The 15761-nt window shown below is 35.9% G+C and overlaps 1 protein-coding gene across 3 annotated transcripts in view; it reads right to left on the bottom strand.

The window, feature by feature from the left end:
* The window catches only part of PTPN3 (protein tyrosine phosphatase non-receptor type 3), a 157530-nt gene that overhangs the window by 11828 nt on the left and 129941 nt on the right, over positions 1-15761 (bottom strand). For 2 of the 3 annotated variants that reach the window (XM_031052918.2, XM_031052920.2), the window contains exons 19-24: positions 13487-13643; positions 11696-11862; positions 10666-10756; positions 10335-10396; positions 9344-9490; positions 7406-7534 (exon numbers count right to left, since the gene is read on the bottom strand). In XM_031052918.2, the coding sequence (XP_030908778.1) occupies positions 7406-7534; positions 9344-9490; positions 10335-10396; positions 10666-10756; positions 11696-11862; positions 13487-13643 (753 nt within the window). The remainder of the gene's footprint in view (positions 1-7405; positions 7535-9343; positions 9491-10334; positions 10397-10665; positions 10757-11695; positions 11863-13486; positions 13644-15761) is intronic. The other variant, XM_031052919.2, reaches the window with a different exon arrangement.

The following is a 15761-nucleotide window of genomic DNA, read 5'->3' as shown; positions in this document are numbered from 1 at the left end:
CAGGCTCCTTTATTGATTCCACACGTTTACCAACAGTTAAGCTGCTGGCTGGAATTTATTGATGTCCACTACTAGACAACATTTGACACCCTAATGAAATAAAAACTCCTTTATCACTGTATTAGTCTATAAAAGCTGTCCTCTCCCTAGTGTTCTATGCAAGAATGTTTTCATGATGCTCAAAACTTTAAAAAGTATTTTCTTCCTTTTAAGTGCAAAACTACTGAAATATATGACCTATTTCAAATGCCTTCAGCTGCTTGTTTTCCTCTTCCAGTTGAGGAAATTATTCCACTCCCAGGGATCAGGCTAGTAAGATACAGAAGACAGGATAAACTACTGCCTGTGTACTGAGCAGAGTTCTAGGAAATGTATTCATCCCAGTCAAAGTAATTGCAACTGCAGAAATTTACAATTACCTGCAGGGATGTGAAGATAAACAATGCATCTCATACTTAGCTTCTTAAAGGCAGAGTCTGAGCAATCACTATTAAAAGGTCTAGCACAGGCCCAAGTGGATAATATAATCTACCATTAATGACCAAGCTCACCGTCATACAAATTGCATTGCAAACTATCATCCCAGAGACCTCACAATGACCAGGATCTCTGCAAGAAAAAGCATGTCCTTTTTCTAGTCAGCTTTGCTGTCATTATGTAGCTGAGAGCTTGATCAGATGATCACACTGTAAATTTTTCTGAAATGCTACAGATTAAAAACAAATACAAAAACCACAAGATAATGTCATTAAAAAGTTGTCTTTTGGAAACCTGTGCCTGTTTAATCAGGAGATCTTCAAAAGGGAAATAACACAGCAATTACATGCCGCAGTTTGAGTTGATTCTCTTAAATCAAAGACACTTGAATTACAGCATTCAGCTGAAACAAAGACTTGATTCATTCTAAAATTATCCAAGAGTGAGCATCCAGTGACCTTTCATGCGCATCAAGACATGCATCACGGACAAATGCCAGCAGCACATCTAAGAACCACCAGCAGTGATCTGTAGCATCAAAAGCCATTTTACATTTACAAGCTCAGAAAAGAGAATGGAGTAAACTTTATTTTTATTTGTCAGTAATTCAGACTCAAATATAGTGAGTTGCATTTTTTAAAAAATAGTTCATAGACTTTAAGTACCACAAGCATATTGCATAAGACTTACTCAGAGTGAGAGTACATGTCAGAGCATGCACTTAATCCTCAGAGCTGCTCCTTTTGGTGTTATCACCTTAATTTTCTCTCAAATGCCCTACTAATCCCTAAACACCAAGCTGTTTGTTGATTATTTCAGGTATGCCTCAAGCTCAGTATAGTTTCCTAGTTGCCTGTGTTTTATCTGTAGTGTTTTGATATGATAAGTTTTGATTCCTTTGGTTGAGCTCTTCTGAGATGATTCCAATTGTTAAAACTTGACCATTACATCACTCACTTTTCAAAATGCACACATATTTTAAAATACTTATTTTTTAAATTAGAAAGCTAAGCCTATTGTAAATAGCAGCTTTATGTATATATGTTAGAACAAGTTTTTCAAATTCTAATACCATTATGTTTCATGTATAAGATATCAAATCAGTACCCTGAAGAAGTCCAGATTTTTTTAAGCTATTTTTAGTGGTCTTTACACTCATAATAAAAGTCAGCCTTTAAATTCAGAAAATGTCAGTCAAATACCACCTTATATGGAAATAAACTGCATTAAAAGACCACCACACTTACTGAAATCTAGCACTCATCCATTAAAAAATGTGCTAGAATTACAGTTACTGGTCCCATAGTTAGCCTCGCTGTATATATCCTACTATGAATACTTATTTTTCTCCCAGATCCTGGTTCTTTGTACAAAGCTAGTAGTGGAAGAGGTAGCTTCTCATTATACTCAAGTTGTTGTCCAAATAATTATCCTCTGCAAGTCAGCTTAAATCTTTTCCACAATTTTTTTTTTGACATCATAATGACTGATAAATGTAGAATTTATCTTTATAAAATCTGTCTGTATCAGTCTTGTCATGCTGTCTCACTTTCTGGAAGTTTAGACCTACAAGAGCTGCTCATGTCCCAGTTGCTGTCTTTGCCTAACTTGATATCATACACTTTGCTGTTCCAAAAATATTTAAAATTTTTTGAATGCACATGGACTGATTTCAATTGAATTTAGGCATTTCGTATTTTCAGAAATCAGCTTAACAATGGTGGATTTTAAAAAAATAAGTCCAAACAATGTACAGACTCCAATGATACTTCTAGGTTGTCATTTCCCCAGTTTATCATCAGCCATTTGGCCACCATGTAGCTGCTTCACAGCACTGAACCATATTCACTTGGCAAGCATCTACAGAAGTCTTAGACATGTCCCAGGCTTAGACATGCTTGAATGTGATTGTTAGTGTCCTTCTGATAATGGTTATTGTTGTTGCAGCAAAGGTATCTTGCAAAAATAAAATGTACTTGTACCTACCCTTCCTGTACAAATTCAAGACACCTTACTGTAAAAGCAACTTCACTGTGGTTAAGCTAACATCCTAGATTATGCTCAGAAACACAGGGTAATCGCCTGTCAGTGCGATTGCAACTCCTGACAAAATATGGTGCTGTCATTGGTAATGCTTCAAATGGCTGCTGTAACACATACAAAACAATCTCATTATCAAGACCTTCAACCACAAAAATATCAATTCTTCATCTTTCTGTAGTTTGCAGCCCCTACTTATTATAATTAAATCAAAAGGCAGGCTTCCGTATTTCATTCTCCTAAAATGATTCTTCCTGATTAATAAAAGAATTGAGTGCTCTTCAGAAAAAAAAAAACCCACAGAGCTTAGAATGATAATACTTGTATAGAAAGGAAATTTAGGCTTGAAAGGTCAACCTTAATTTTGACTTTCCTTAAAATCCAAGCCATTGATTTTGCATTTCACCTTTTTATTTAATGCCTTTTTTGGTCTAGGTTATAATAATGTACCATAAAAGGAAATTCACCATGAACTGCATTAACCTTGAAATGGTCCTGTTATCTTCTAAGCAGGGAAAGGTATGCTCTTTGCTAGTGAACTTCAAATATATACCTTGAAAGCAGAGACTCGGTGATCAGGGCTGAAGCATAGTTTCTGAAGAGCAGGATAATTTGGCAGTGGCATTTGGATTTTTGTTGGATGACTGCTCCCACCCCAGTATGCTCCTGTATGCTCCTGCCATAACACTTTTAACTTACTTTTGTTCTTCAGCTCTTTACTATTCAAAATCAATTCATGTTCTTCTATCTCAAGTATCTGACAGAACAGAACACATTTAGTGTAGACACTTTTCAGAAAAGTCTTTGAAATGCCTCTGCAGTGTGATAGGTTTATTCAAGACATTTATGATATGATCATATTTCTATAGATTTCTTTGGAAACAGAAAATATAAGGTCTTGTTTAATGTGCAGAAGCAAAAGTTTCAGTGATCAATCTAAGAATCTAACATGAGCAACTTAACACTTCCCCCTACAAACTGTTGTACGAAATGTATCTGGCAAGGAAGACAAATGGCATGGAAATCCTCAGCCCAAACAATTAAGATGTGTAAAAAATATCAGAGATTCTATTTTCAGCTCCATATAGCAGCAAGTGCTGCTGGCTGTATACTCACTTACATTGCCATCTTTGTTTCATCTAGTATCAATTTAACATAGTCACTAGAAGGCCTATGTCTTGGTCATTCACAAACAGAAAGATACCAGTCATTCTTCATTTTGCAATTTTATGTCCTCCCTTCGGCAAAGAGCAATATCGTTCCTTAGCAAAATGAATTTATGCTTAATCTTCAATTTGTTTGAATTGCTGCAGCAATTTATTTTCTTTTTCTTCAAACCATCCCCTCCACCACTGTGATGACCAGGGAAAGTGACAACTTTTAGATGAAAAAGCAGTTTATCTCCCCAAACCCCACTTTTTGCATTGTCACTGTCTGCACAATAGTGCTAAACAGTCAGCATTATGACAAGGAGTTGCCTTAAGTATATTGACCTGGGGTTTTAATAATGTGCAAGTGCTCTTTCATGGCGCTCACTCATTCATTATAGCAATGGTATAACTTGTCTTTAAAGACTGAAATTCAATCAATTTTTAAGCATATTGGTTTTGGTTGTTTGGTGGGAGAATGACAGGGCAGTTTGGAAGCAACCAACAAGGTGTGGTAACAGCTACCATTAGATGTGGCAGAATTAAAAATAAAGGTACAAACCCCCCCAACCCTTGCAAAATTACAGTTCTTCAAAGTTATATGAGTAATAGACTTTAGCATGTGTCATCTCCACAGCCTTGCTAAGTTCCAAGGCTGGGTTCCAGTCACACTTAACAGAAATAATGAAAAATCCTTGTTTAAACAAGAGAAAACAACAACAAAAAAGTTTGGTTTGTTTTTTTTCATAACATAACTGGATGCAATTGGTGAGATTTAACAAGCAATGGTATGTTGCAAGGTAACTATCTCAAGGCAAACTGAATGGAAGTTTCCTTCAGGCTTACCATAATATTTTTTTCAGTGGCTGAAAAGAAATATGTATCTTATTTTACAAAATAGTGCATTGTGTGATGAATTTCTGCAATCACACTGTAGAATTTGTTGCCTTTGGTCTGTTTGTTCTTGTTCCCAAAGTGTTCTGAAGCTTTCTGAAAAGTAAAAAAATCACCTACCTAACCTCAAATAAATCCTCAAATTAGTGCTTTATTTGCTCTTCTTTCATTTTGCTACAAGATAACTTTAAATTTTGGTCTTGAAAATAAAAAGTAAGAAATTAATCCTTATTTCATTTCACGAGGCTTAGAACAGTTACAGATATTTCACACATTGGCTAATGTTCAATCACAGGTAGAGAAGCACCAAGTTAAACTGTGTCAGAAAAATTCTAGGAAGTTTTTAGTTCCTCAAGCCTTCAGAACATACCTGAATGAAAGGCCAAGGACATCATTCCATACACTTCTCTTTCAAGCTGCTTTCCCCTAAAGGCAGATGTGAAATCTGTGCACCTGAATTCACAGGAAACTTTCACTATTATGCCTTTTCAACAGAAATCAACTCCCTTGTCAGTTTGGAAGCTTTATCCATCTTACCATTAAAAGCTACTTATATTCAAAAAGACCAGTCCAATGATGCTCACATTAGTTCAGGGAATAATAAAACCCTGGTTTGAATTCAGATGTCTTTTAATGTATTCTTTAAAGAATACAACCTTGTCTGTGAGAGGCAGTACATTTAAAGCTATACAAAGCCTTCTCAAACACAATATGCCTGCAGAAGAACACGTATGGCCAGCTTTAAGAAAGCAGCTCAAACGACATGTAAAACTAGGAGATACTTCAGTGTTTCAGTGAGTTCTTTCAGTGTGTTTTAACAAGATACAAAGGTTTTTATTTCCATCTGAAATGCCAAATGCACAGAGAGCTATCAATTATTAGGGTCATATTTTTACTGTGTGGACAGGTCAGTGTTGAGTGTAGCCACTTTATTTCAGTGTACAAATAAGCTTGCCTATAGTGAAAAAATAAACCAAAATAAAAGACCCCCTCAAAACAACTCTGCCCTTACCACAATACACTCACATCCACCTAGGATTCACTTTAGCATGCTTTTGGCTAACCTAGATGAAGTCTATGCAAGCATATGCCTTTGCTGTAGAAACACTGTTCTAGCTGAGAGCTCTTATGAGACAACTTGGACAGTTGAAGACCCTTGTAACTTTCACACCTGTTAACGTGTCTACAAAGGCACACTATATTATCACAAACAATTTATCGCAAAAATAATTAATTTGTATTAAAAGAAAAAATAAAGTTGACTGCCCCACTCTCATTAGAATTATGACTTATCACATGCTAATAGACACACCTGAAGTGAAAAAAAAACCAAACAATCAAACCCATATTGAGTATGGTCACTGACAAATTTACTCAAAATTATGTAATAGTTTGATAAATACTAATGAAGAAAAAGAACAAGTATTTGAAAAGAGTGAACCAGTATTTACATGAAGCCTTAGCTACCCAAAATTAACTGGCAATCAGCTAATTTAAGTAACTGGGACTAAAAGTTGGTCTACAGTCTGCAGTACTGTTCTAATGAGGTTAATTTCTTCTGTGCTGACAATTAACTTGCAGGTTAATTGACTGAGAAACAGAAGCAAAAGTCATGCTGTTCCCTGACTGGATAGTTTCCTATATCTAGAAATTGTAAACAGTCTTAACTGAAAGACTTTTTAAGTGCTGGCACCTCTAAACATGAGATGTTCATGACTTCAAAGGAAATTTTAATCATGCTTAAGCAAATATGGATGCACTGTCAAGTGATTCTATAAAAAATTTATGAGACTAAAGGATTGGTCACCTTGCTGTAGAGAACACCAATTAAATGTTACATTTTAAAACTGCTATTTCCTTTTTCGAACTACCAGCAATTCTAGCAACAGTAAAATCTACTTAACCATAGAGAAGTTTAAAAGACTGAACAGCACTAGAACTGTAACTTAGCATTTGGTCAGTACAGTGATTTCCTATGCATATATCTTAGGATAGCACAAACCCTTAATCTATTTAGAAAATACCTGTGACCATAGAATTCAGGAAAAGAGATTAAAAGGGAAATGTGTAAGAAATGTAGGACAACTTACAAACAAAACCAAGCTTAATCTCATATATGCAGGTTGTGGGAAGTCTAGATGTGATCTAAACATACGATTTTACAACACAACCTGATATGCAAGAAGTATTTAATTTCTCTTTGCTTTATAACCCTTCCATTAGCATAAACTATTAACAGCTATGGAAAAAGCACCTTGCATAAATTGAGTACATTTCAATTGAGATATATAAGGATTTTTTTTTCTTTTTTTAAATCTGACTAAAGACAATGAAAAGGAGCTGGCGACATTTGGCATCTTCTCTCAAAACAACATTATTACACTTCACTTCTTTGTTAGCTGTTCTAGCTGTATGTGCCATTAACCAAGTGACCCACATTTCATTCTTGAAAGAACACAGTTTGGAAAAATCCTTCATTGAAAATCAGAATACTTGTGAAGAGTCAGTGACTACAAAACTGATTACAGAAAAGCACTACACTTCTTTACAAAGCTTATTACAACACCAGTACAGCATAATGTATTCATGTATTATAGAACTTCAAAAAGCATGGTTTTGAAGAAGCTCTAAAGAAATAATCGTCCTGTTGATGATTATATGAATTATATGAATGTTGATTCATATAATAAAATCATATTTGTTTTATAAAAGTGTGTATATGTACATACACACATGTACATTCTCACTCAGAGGTATTCATGCTCAGACACAGAGTCTGTATCTACCTATCTATATATGTATTAATTCAGCTTCGTTGGGAATAATTAAAGATAACAGGTATTTACCTCAATGTTTGTAATCATCATTTCTCTAACAACATAAGCAATCGTACAATCTTCAGAATGGCATCTGACACGAAAACTGCCGTACTCCATTACATCTGGCGGATCAGGCCAGTACTGATGACATTTGGTCTGTAATGAAAAATAAGCACATGTCAAGACTGTATACAAGCACTTCCGTTTCCAGGCTCCTCTCCTATGCTATGGTTCACAGGAGTGGCATAAAATCTGTTCTGGTTTGTCAGTGAGGTGTTTACATTCAAATTGGAAAATAGCATGACAAAATAGGCTAAATTTTCTACAAACCTTTAATTTAGTAATTCATAATAAAAATTCAGGTAAATTGGATGCAAGATATTTTCTGTCTGGTACTTACCTGCAATTGCTAAAATGATTTCTCCAGGCATAATATAAGAGGAGAAACAGATGGATTTATTCCCTTTTAAGAAGAAAAGTATAGGGGACAAATTTATAACTAACTTCAGCCATCTAATAGCAGGTTACAGTAAAGACAGAGCCACACTTTTCTTGGAAGTGAACAAAGAAAGGACAAGAGGCAACTGAATAAAAGATAGAAAAATGGAAATTCTTATTAGAAGTCCACGAGGGTAATCAAGCACAGAAACAAGATGCTCTATGAGGCTGTGGAACCTTCATCCATGGAAATAATCAAACTTAACCTGACGTGACACTGCGCAGCCTTCGTGAAATTCAGAGCTGCCCCTGCTTTGAATTGAGGAGTGCATGTGATACCTCCACCAGTCTCTTCAAACTGAATTATTCTTAGACCTTGAAGCAAGATCATGCTGGAACATGAAAAGCAGTGTGAACCAGTCCTTCCCACCCTGTTTCAACACTGCGGTCTCGCAGCTGAGGGAAACAGCAAGGCAGGCTCCATTTGTGGAAGCCCTAAGAGATAAGGCATTCTACACAGAGAAGAGCAGGAAAAGGAATACACCACTGTCCTTACTTATTTCTCAATCATTATGCTGTTTAGGACCTGAAACACTTAGTCTCTTGCTTTCTAAACAAATTGCTTTTGACCGGGGTGCCAGAAATTTGACAGCATAGGATAGATTACATAGAAAACAATGATAAAAGCTACAGTGTCATCATATAAGAGGCATCATCCACCTCAGAAAAAACCCAAACTGTTTTCAGTCTCTAAAATGTCAAACCCAATGCTTTTACGTACATTAACAATCTAAAAGCTTCATCTTTAAAACAACAAAGCATAGGATGAATCAAAATATACCAGAATACACCAGGTATTGCTTTAATTTTCAAGGCTGGGTTGGATGGGGTTTGAGCAGCCTGGTCTAGTAGAAGGTGTCCCTGCCCATGGCAGGGGGGTTCAAACAGGTGATCTTTAAGGTCCTTTCAAACCCAAACCATTCTATATTATTCTGAAATTCATGGATTGGTAGTATTTAACAGATTTAAAGGAATTTTCAGGCAATTCTAGGAAAGAACCTATGATATATATAAATTTAAGCAAGTTAAATACTGATCACCAACATGGTGGAACTAGTAAACATTGTAATGTTAGACACTTGCTTGAAGCTAGGTTTGCAAGTTTTGCTCAACCTGCTCCATGCTTCCAAACATCTGCTGAACCATTAAGAGAGCAACTGCCACATGGAGCCCAGTTCTCAGGGGATAAAAATGACAGCACGAAGTACCTGGCTGATTAGCAAAAACAAATCAGTGCAGTGATTTCTGTTTATCAGACAGCTAGTTTCTTTTCAAAGAAGCAGAACAAAAAAGAAAGTTGCAGAGTATGTATTCCTCTAAATAACTTGGAAAGCTGGGACTTCAGATAAATAATTCAACAGAATAAGCTGGCCTTTTTAGGGTTATTTAATCATAACAATGGGAAAAAAGTTCAAAGGCACATTTCTTTATACATTTGTTCAGCATACAAAGAATCTGAACACTTACCCGTCCTCGTTCAGTGAGAGTTGTTAACATGATGATCAGCGACAACTTGTGATCCCAGACTACTTGCCAGAAGTGTGCACATGTGTGCGGAAGAGGCCCCTGAGTAGCAATGTACCTGTTCACAATGCCTACAGAAGGTATTTCCATCTATAAAGAGAAAGAAATATCCTATGTAAAATTTGCTCTCACTACTGCAATAGTGTTTTAATTTCACATTGCATTCAAATAGAAGGTTCTGAGGGAAGATTAAGGTGGCAAGCTTAGTAATAAAACAATCAAGACCACAATTTGTTATGCAAAAAACCTTTAAATATTTATCTAAACTATATATACCCTAAAGATTCTAAAGTCATTCAAGCTGAACTAGAAGAGATGGTGAGGAATGAAAACGTATTTGAAAACTTGAAATTGCAAAGCTTTTCAAATTTTCTTTAATATTTAGTAAGGAAAAATAGCAAGGTATACCAAAGGTACACTAGCAAAAGCTGTTTATTGCCTAATTCTAGACATATTAAGTTAATTGCTGATTCTGTGATTTAAATGTTTAACTTAAGTATCCAACACAAACATATATATTTTTCCCTCTTTTCCCTGTCTCCCAGTCTACACACATGATTAGGGCAAACAGAGCTCTGGTTTTTCTTCAGGACCCTGCAGGGCATAGCAGATATGCCATAAGCGTTTCTAGAGGGGGAAGAGGCTTAGTTTTAAGCTACAGGAGACAACCTCAGCATTTGCAGTATATGGAAAGGTAAAACAATTTTTACTGGTTAAAGAGACTGCACATGTCACAGTGTATACCATATGCTTGCATCTACTATGTATCAGGATGGCCACTTGTTTCTTGAGAGACACTTAATCTTCGCATTATGAATCTTCACATCTTTTACATTTATAAATCCCCAGAAAACCCTTATTCCTTAGAAACGCTGAATTTAGCCTGCTACTATAATATAGAAAGAGAGCAAATGCAGGTCTCTGTATGACTTACATTCACGTAATTCGCGTTAATGTAATCTTCATCTCCTTGCAAAATTATCCTTGTGGCATCATCTGCCAACAGAAAAAAAGAAGGGGGGGGAAGGAGGGGATAATTAAGAGCCATATTTCCCTTTTATTCAGTCAAAAAACCCTGAGGAATGGCAGACACACAAACAGTAGAATATAAACCAAAATAATTACCTTTTAGAAAATAAAGTGAACAATTATATGACTTTGATTATATAATGATTTTTTTTTAACGAAGAATTCCATACAACTGTTTTATAAGCTATCATTTAGAGGATAAAGCAAATCAGGCAGAAACTGTACTTTATACTTACAAGGTAGAACATCTTTATATCTATTCTTGTCCATATTCTGAGGTACCTTTGCACATGTAACAGCCAAACCTGGCTTCTTTCTATAAAGTTGCTGCAAAACAGATTGAAAAATGGTAGGATTTTGAGGGATATGATGGGCAATACACACACTAAATAGATTCAACTAAAAATACAGAAACTGGCAAAATATCTTAAGTTATTTTCTCTAATATTTTTTCCTAACCATCTGCAAAATTTACCTGAGAGAATTTGCTATTACAGTAGCAGCTGAGTGATCTTTTGGAATTTCTTAAGCTAACACTGAAGGAAATGATTTAATAAAAACATTTTATTAGTCAGTTTTCTATAATATTCCTTGCTAACACATTGTTAACTCATTGGTCTGTAGAGTTCTTCAAAGTCTCATCCTACATACTGGGCAATCACACCTATAAAGTAATCTGCCCAAGAAGTAACCATCAGTGCTTTAGGTTGCCAAGGAGCAACACCACAGAACTGGACAATACAATGTCCTCCAAATGTAAGTTAACATTCCAACACTTTCATATGAACCTCTAAGAGAAGATGGTGAGGAATGGTCAAGTTGCTCCCTTTATTCCATGAAAGCAGGCCAGACAAGAACTTGAAACCCTAACTTATAGGTATAAAGGATATTTAGAAATATCACTAAGTAGCGTAGTAAAAGAAAGTAAGTTCAAGACTGACTGACTGACCTCTGGCAAAACCCCACTATTCTATCCACTAAAATAACTAAGAAAAAATTATTTAGTGAGCTTTGGGTACCTGAACAAGAAACATGTTAATTAAAACACATTTTTCTCAGCAGATGATATTTGTGCAAGACTAATAACTCATTCTTCCCTATTCTAAGTAGTGAAAGGTCAAACTGATAGGCAAGTCACATTCTAGCTCTCTTGAGATAAGACTGAACAGCAGCAATGACATTTCCAATTAATTAAGCCCTTACATTACTTGCTGGTCATAGCTATTGGTCTATATTAATGGCATTTGAGAGCTTAGTATTACCTACCTCAAACTGAATAAGAACAGTCCCACTTTCTAGCCCTCTTTTTAGCTGCTCCATAGAGTCCTCCAATGTATCACCACCATATTCAGAACAGATAGGAAGCAGAGATTCTGGGAGATTGTGGGAATCAGCTTCGTCTTCTGATTTAGGTTCCACAAACTGTTTAACTACTGAGATATATTGAAAATTAAAATTAGTTACATACAGCATTAATGTGTTTGCAACATATATTAAAACTTCCCAGCCTGAAAGAACTACAAGATATGCAAAGAGAGCCTCAGGAAAGAAAGAACAGCAGCACATTAAACTGCCTTTAAGTACTACATTACTGTCAAAACTACTTAACGGAATATGCCCTTGTGACCTTTCAGAAAACAAAACTCCTCAAGATACCTATATATGAAGTCAAAGAACTTGACTCCAAGCACAGAGATGTTTGCTGAAATCCTGTCTTACAGAATGAATTTCTGGATAGCCTAAATGAGTCACAACATCCACCATAGTAAAAATCAAATGAGTTTCACCTAAAAATGTTTAGAGCATAATTTATGAGAAGCTTACATAAGTTTGGATCTACAACAGCAGAATGAACACAAACATACTTACACTGTACTCCCCTGCCATTTAGAGAAGCAACTGCATTATCTTTTGCAATTATGCTAATAAATATTGAATGAATTAATAAATTAAAAAATAGATTTAACTGGTTTTCTATGACTTTCCTTGCTAGCATGTTCAAGAACATGACAAATATTAATGAATTAATTTACACAACAGTTCTGTCTTTATGAAAGCTATTATATCACCAAAAGTATCCACCAGCTGTGGTTATTCTCTGCAACGATCTTAATGTCTCATACCTGCCAAATTTCATAAAAGGTGGAGCTGTTCATACTCATATGTGTACAACTGAGTGGCCTGAGGCCACAGGTTATCTTTAGCTAAGAGCAGACAATTCTTATCTGCCTGTAGAAAGAGGACTAGAAAAGTCAAGGGAAGCCTAATACTAGGCCAGTGGAAAGGCCTACAATAATAGGATCAGGACTGTGCAGGGAAAACAAGACCAAGAGCCCATCTGTCTTTCTAGTAACACAGGAAAAATTTAAATAAGAGTAAACGGTACAGAAAAACATATAATTTAGGCACTTTCATTCCCTCCTGTTTCCCAGTGATGCATAATCCTGTCAGATTTTAAAGCCTTAATGTAATCAGAAACCCTGTGCAAAACCCTTCCATAATTGTGTGTTAAGGTCTTACCACAGCTCTTAAAGAAAGTAAACAATAAACTAGGAGTTTCACACCATCTGAAAGCTCTTGGGATCCACATGTGATTGAATACGGAGCAAACAAAATCAAGCTGGAGGGGTTACCCATATTTTAAATATGCAGGCTTAAGATCCTGCATGTTTCAGAGATTGTCTCCTGTTAGTAGCCAGCAGAGTTCAAGTTCAGTATTATCACAAAATGTCCATTATAAGCATGGTGAGGGGGAAGCTTATTTGATGTGCTTCGTTGTATAATTGTGCTGGGAAACAGCCCACGGGTATTTGCAAACATTCAGCTGTGGATTTGTGAAATTATACTATGTTTACAAAAACCCAAAATAAACCCAAACTTTTGCAAGTGACTGTTCTCATAGATTTTTTTCGTAGATTTAAAAAAAAGAAGAAATTCTTATTTCTTTTAGATTCTTTGTTTCATAAGAACACATACATGTAAACAGAAGAGGCTATACCACCAAGCATAAGAGCGACAGTCTCAGACATTAAAAGTGAATAAAATGAGCCCAGTTACCTTTCCGCCTGACCAAAAGTGCAAGCTCTCTTGTGTGAGATTCTCTGCTGGCTTTTATGAACATGACCACCTGGTCATGCGTGTGCTCTGAGATATCTCGGCCATTAATTAATACTATCTGATCACCTTCATTCAGTTTTGGAATGCATTTATCAGCCTGTTTCAAGACCAAAGAAACACATTAATGTCATCGCATCCAGTCATGTAACCAAGAACACATCAGGATATTAAGTTCATCATGTAAGCGGTCTTCAGAGTTCTCCTGACAATCGTCTTCTGTGTCAGAAATTATATCAAAGGATTCAGGCCTAAAGCTGTCCTTGCTTCAAAGTCTCTTAATGAAGATGAGAAACAGTTCCAATGGCATACTGATAGCTATAAAAAGAATTTGTGTTTATCAAACCGCCATTACCAGATTTCTCTTAAAGATCTACATTTCAGACATCAAGTCTCAGCAACCGCTGGTTATAGCTATTTGCAAAGGAAATTCTGGAAAAAGCGTTGCAGGCACATAAGATAACACAACAGTTTTTATGCAGTGAATACTGAGAGGTCCAAACATGATTTTGATTAACATAATTTCAGTAACATGATATAACCTCAGGCATGCGTTTTTAAAAATCAAAAGAAATCCATACACATTTCATAATTTTGTTATTTATCAGACTCTTGCTTGGAGGATATAAAATTCTATCTACAAATAGAGAAAATTCTTCTTCACTGAAAGTTTTAAAAAGAAGATACAGGTAAGTACTCAACCTACAATGCTAAGGTACTCTGTATTTGGGGCAAATTCTTTTGCTATCTGTCCTGCAGGTAGTGAAAGAATTTTCATCTAAAATAAAAACTTACATTATGTCTTGTCTTGGATACAGCAACTTAGATTTAACTGCTGACCTGTAGGTTTTGTTTGGCTTTAGTCTGCCGCACTAATTAGTTTGCTTAGCTCCGAGTCAAACACAAAGCAATTCAAGCTATGGCCAGAACATGATGATGGCATGAAGGGACTATAGCATCTTTTGGATGAGGAAAGGCTAAGAGAGCTGAGAGTGTTTAATACAGAGAAGCCTCAGGGACATCTTGTCAATATATCTAAATAACTGAAGGGAAAGTGCAGAGAAGATGGAGCTAGGCTCTCTTCAGTGGTGCCCAGCAACAGATTAAGAGGCAATGGGCACAAACTGAAACACAGGTAGCTCCATCTGAACATCAGGAAATACTTGTGTTACTGTGTGAGTGACTGAGCATTGAAGAAGAGACATTGTCCAGGGACATCATAGAGTCCTGGAGTACTCAAAAGCCACCTGGACATGGTCCTGCTCAACTGGCTCCAGGTGACCCTTGTGTAGAGGGGCTTGGACATGACGACTTCCAGGTCTCTTCCAACCTGGTGTAATTCTGTAATATGAATGCATTGGATTCTATAACCCTTGAGTGGCAAGTAGTGTAACAACATTATTTTCATTGCTATCCTAATTTTTATTTTGTCTAGGAAGCACCTGGCTACACAAGAGTGATATATATACATTCTATTTAATTTGTTACATGAATGAGACATAGACCTTTACCATTACTCTCTATTCATAGTTTTTTTCCTGTATTTCCTTAAGGCCAGCACTGTTAACCTGGACTTTATTTATCCAATGTTATTAGCCCTATCAAGAAATCATCACCAATCCCTCAAATGTGAACAAGATGTTCTAATTAGACCCTATCCTGGTTATGCCTTGCACTTATGACTCCTAAAGCAAGATTATCAGTGTCATACTGTATTAACAACTAAAAAAAGAAGGAAGAGATGTAAAAGTAATAATGAAAAAACCAGTAAGAAAAATGAAGGGTAAAAAAAAAAAAAGAGGCAAGACTAGGAAGAAGAAAATAAATTGGGGGCCATTTGTGTCAGAGAATAAAGTAAAAGCAAACAAAATTTAAGACATGTATGACTGCCACAAAGCATATAAAGGAGAAGAGAAAAGAAAGATGTATGCAAGCAAAAGGAAATAAATCCCAAGTAGAAAAGCTGCTTAAAAACTTTCAAAAAATAAATAGGTTTTCCCAACATTTCCCAAAGATAGAAGGCATGAAAATAATGAAGGATAGGGAAGATTGCCAATGATTACTATAAAGGATGAATGTAAACAGAACAAGAATGGGAATGAGGAACAGCCATGGCGTTCTTCAACACTGATTTAACTAGGTACTCACAGCTCCTAAAAACCTCTCTCACTATATTTTGTACAATTTAAAAAGGCAGAAGACTGCAACTGTGAATGAC

Source organism: Melopsittacus undulatus, chromosome 1 (genome assembly GCF_012275295.1).
Source record: "Melopsittacus undulatus isolate bMelUnd1 chromosome 1, bMelUnd1.mat.Z, whole genome shotgun sequence".
In the NCBI taxonomy this organism is placed as follows: Eukaryota; Metazoa; Chordata; class Aves; order Psittaciformes; family Psittaculidae; genus Melopsittacus; species Melopsittacus undulatus.
This window is presented reverse-complemented; position numbering and strand designations above follow the sequence as displayed.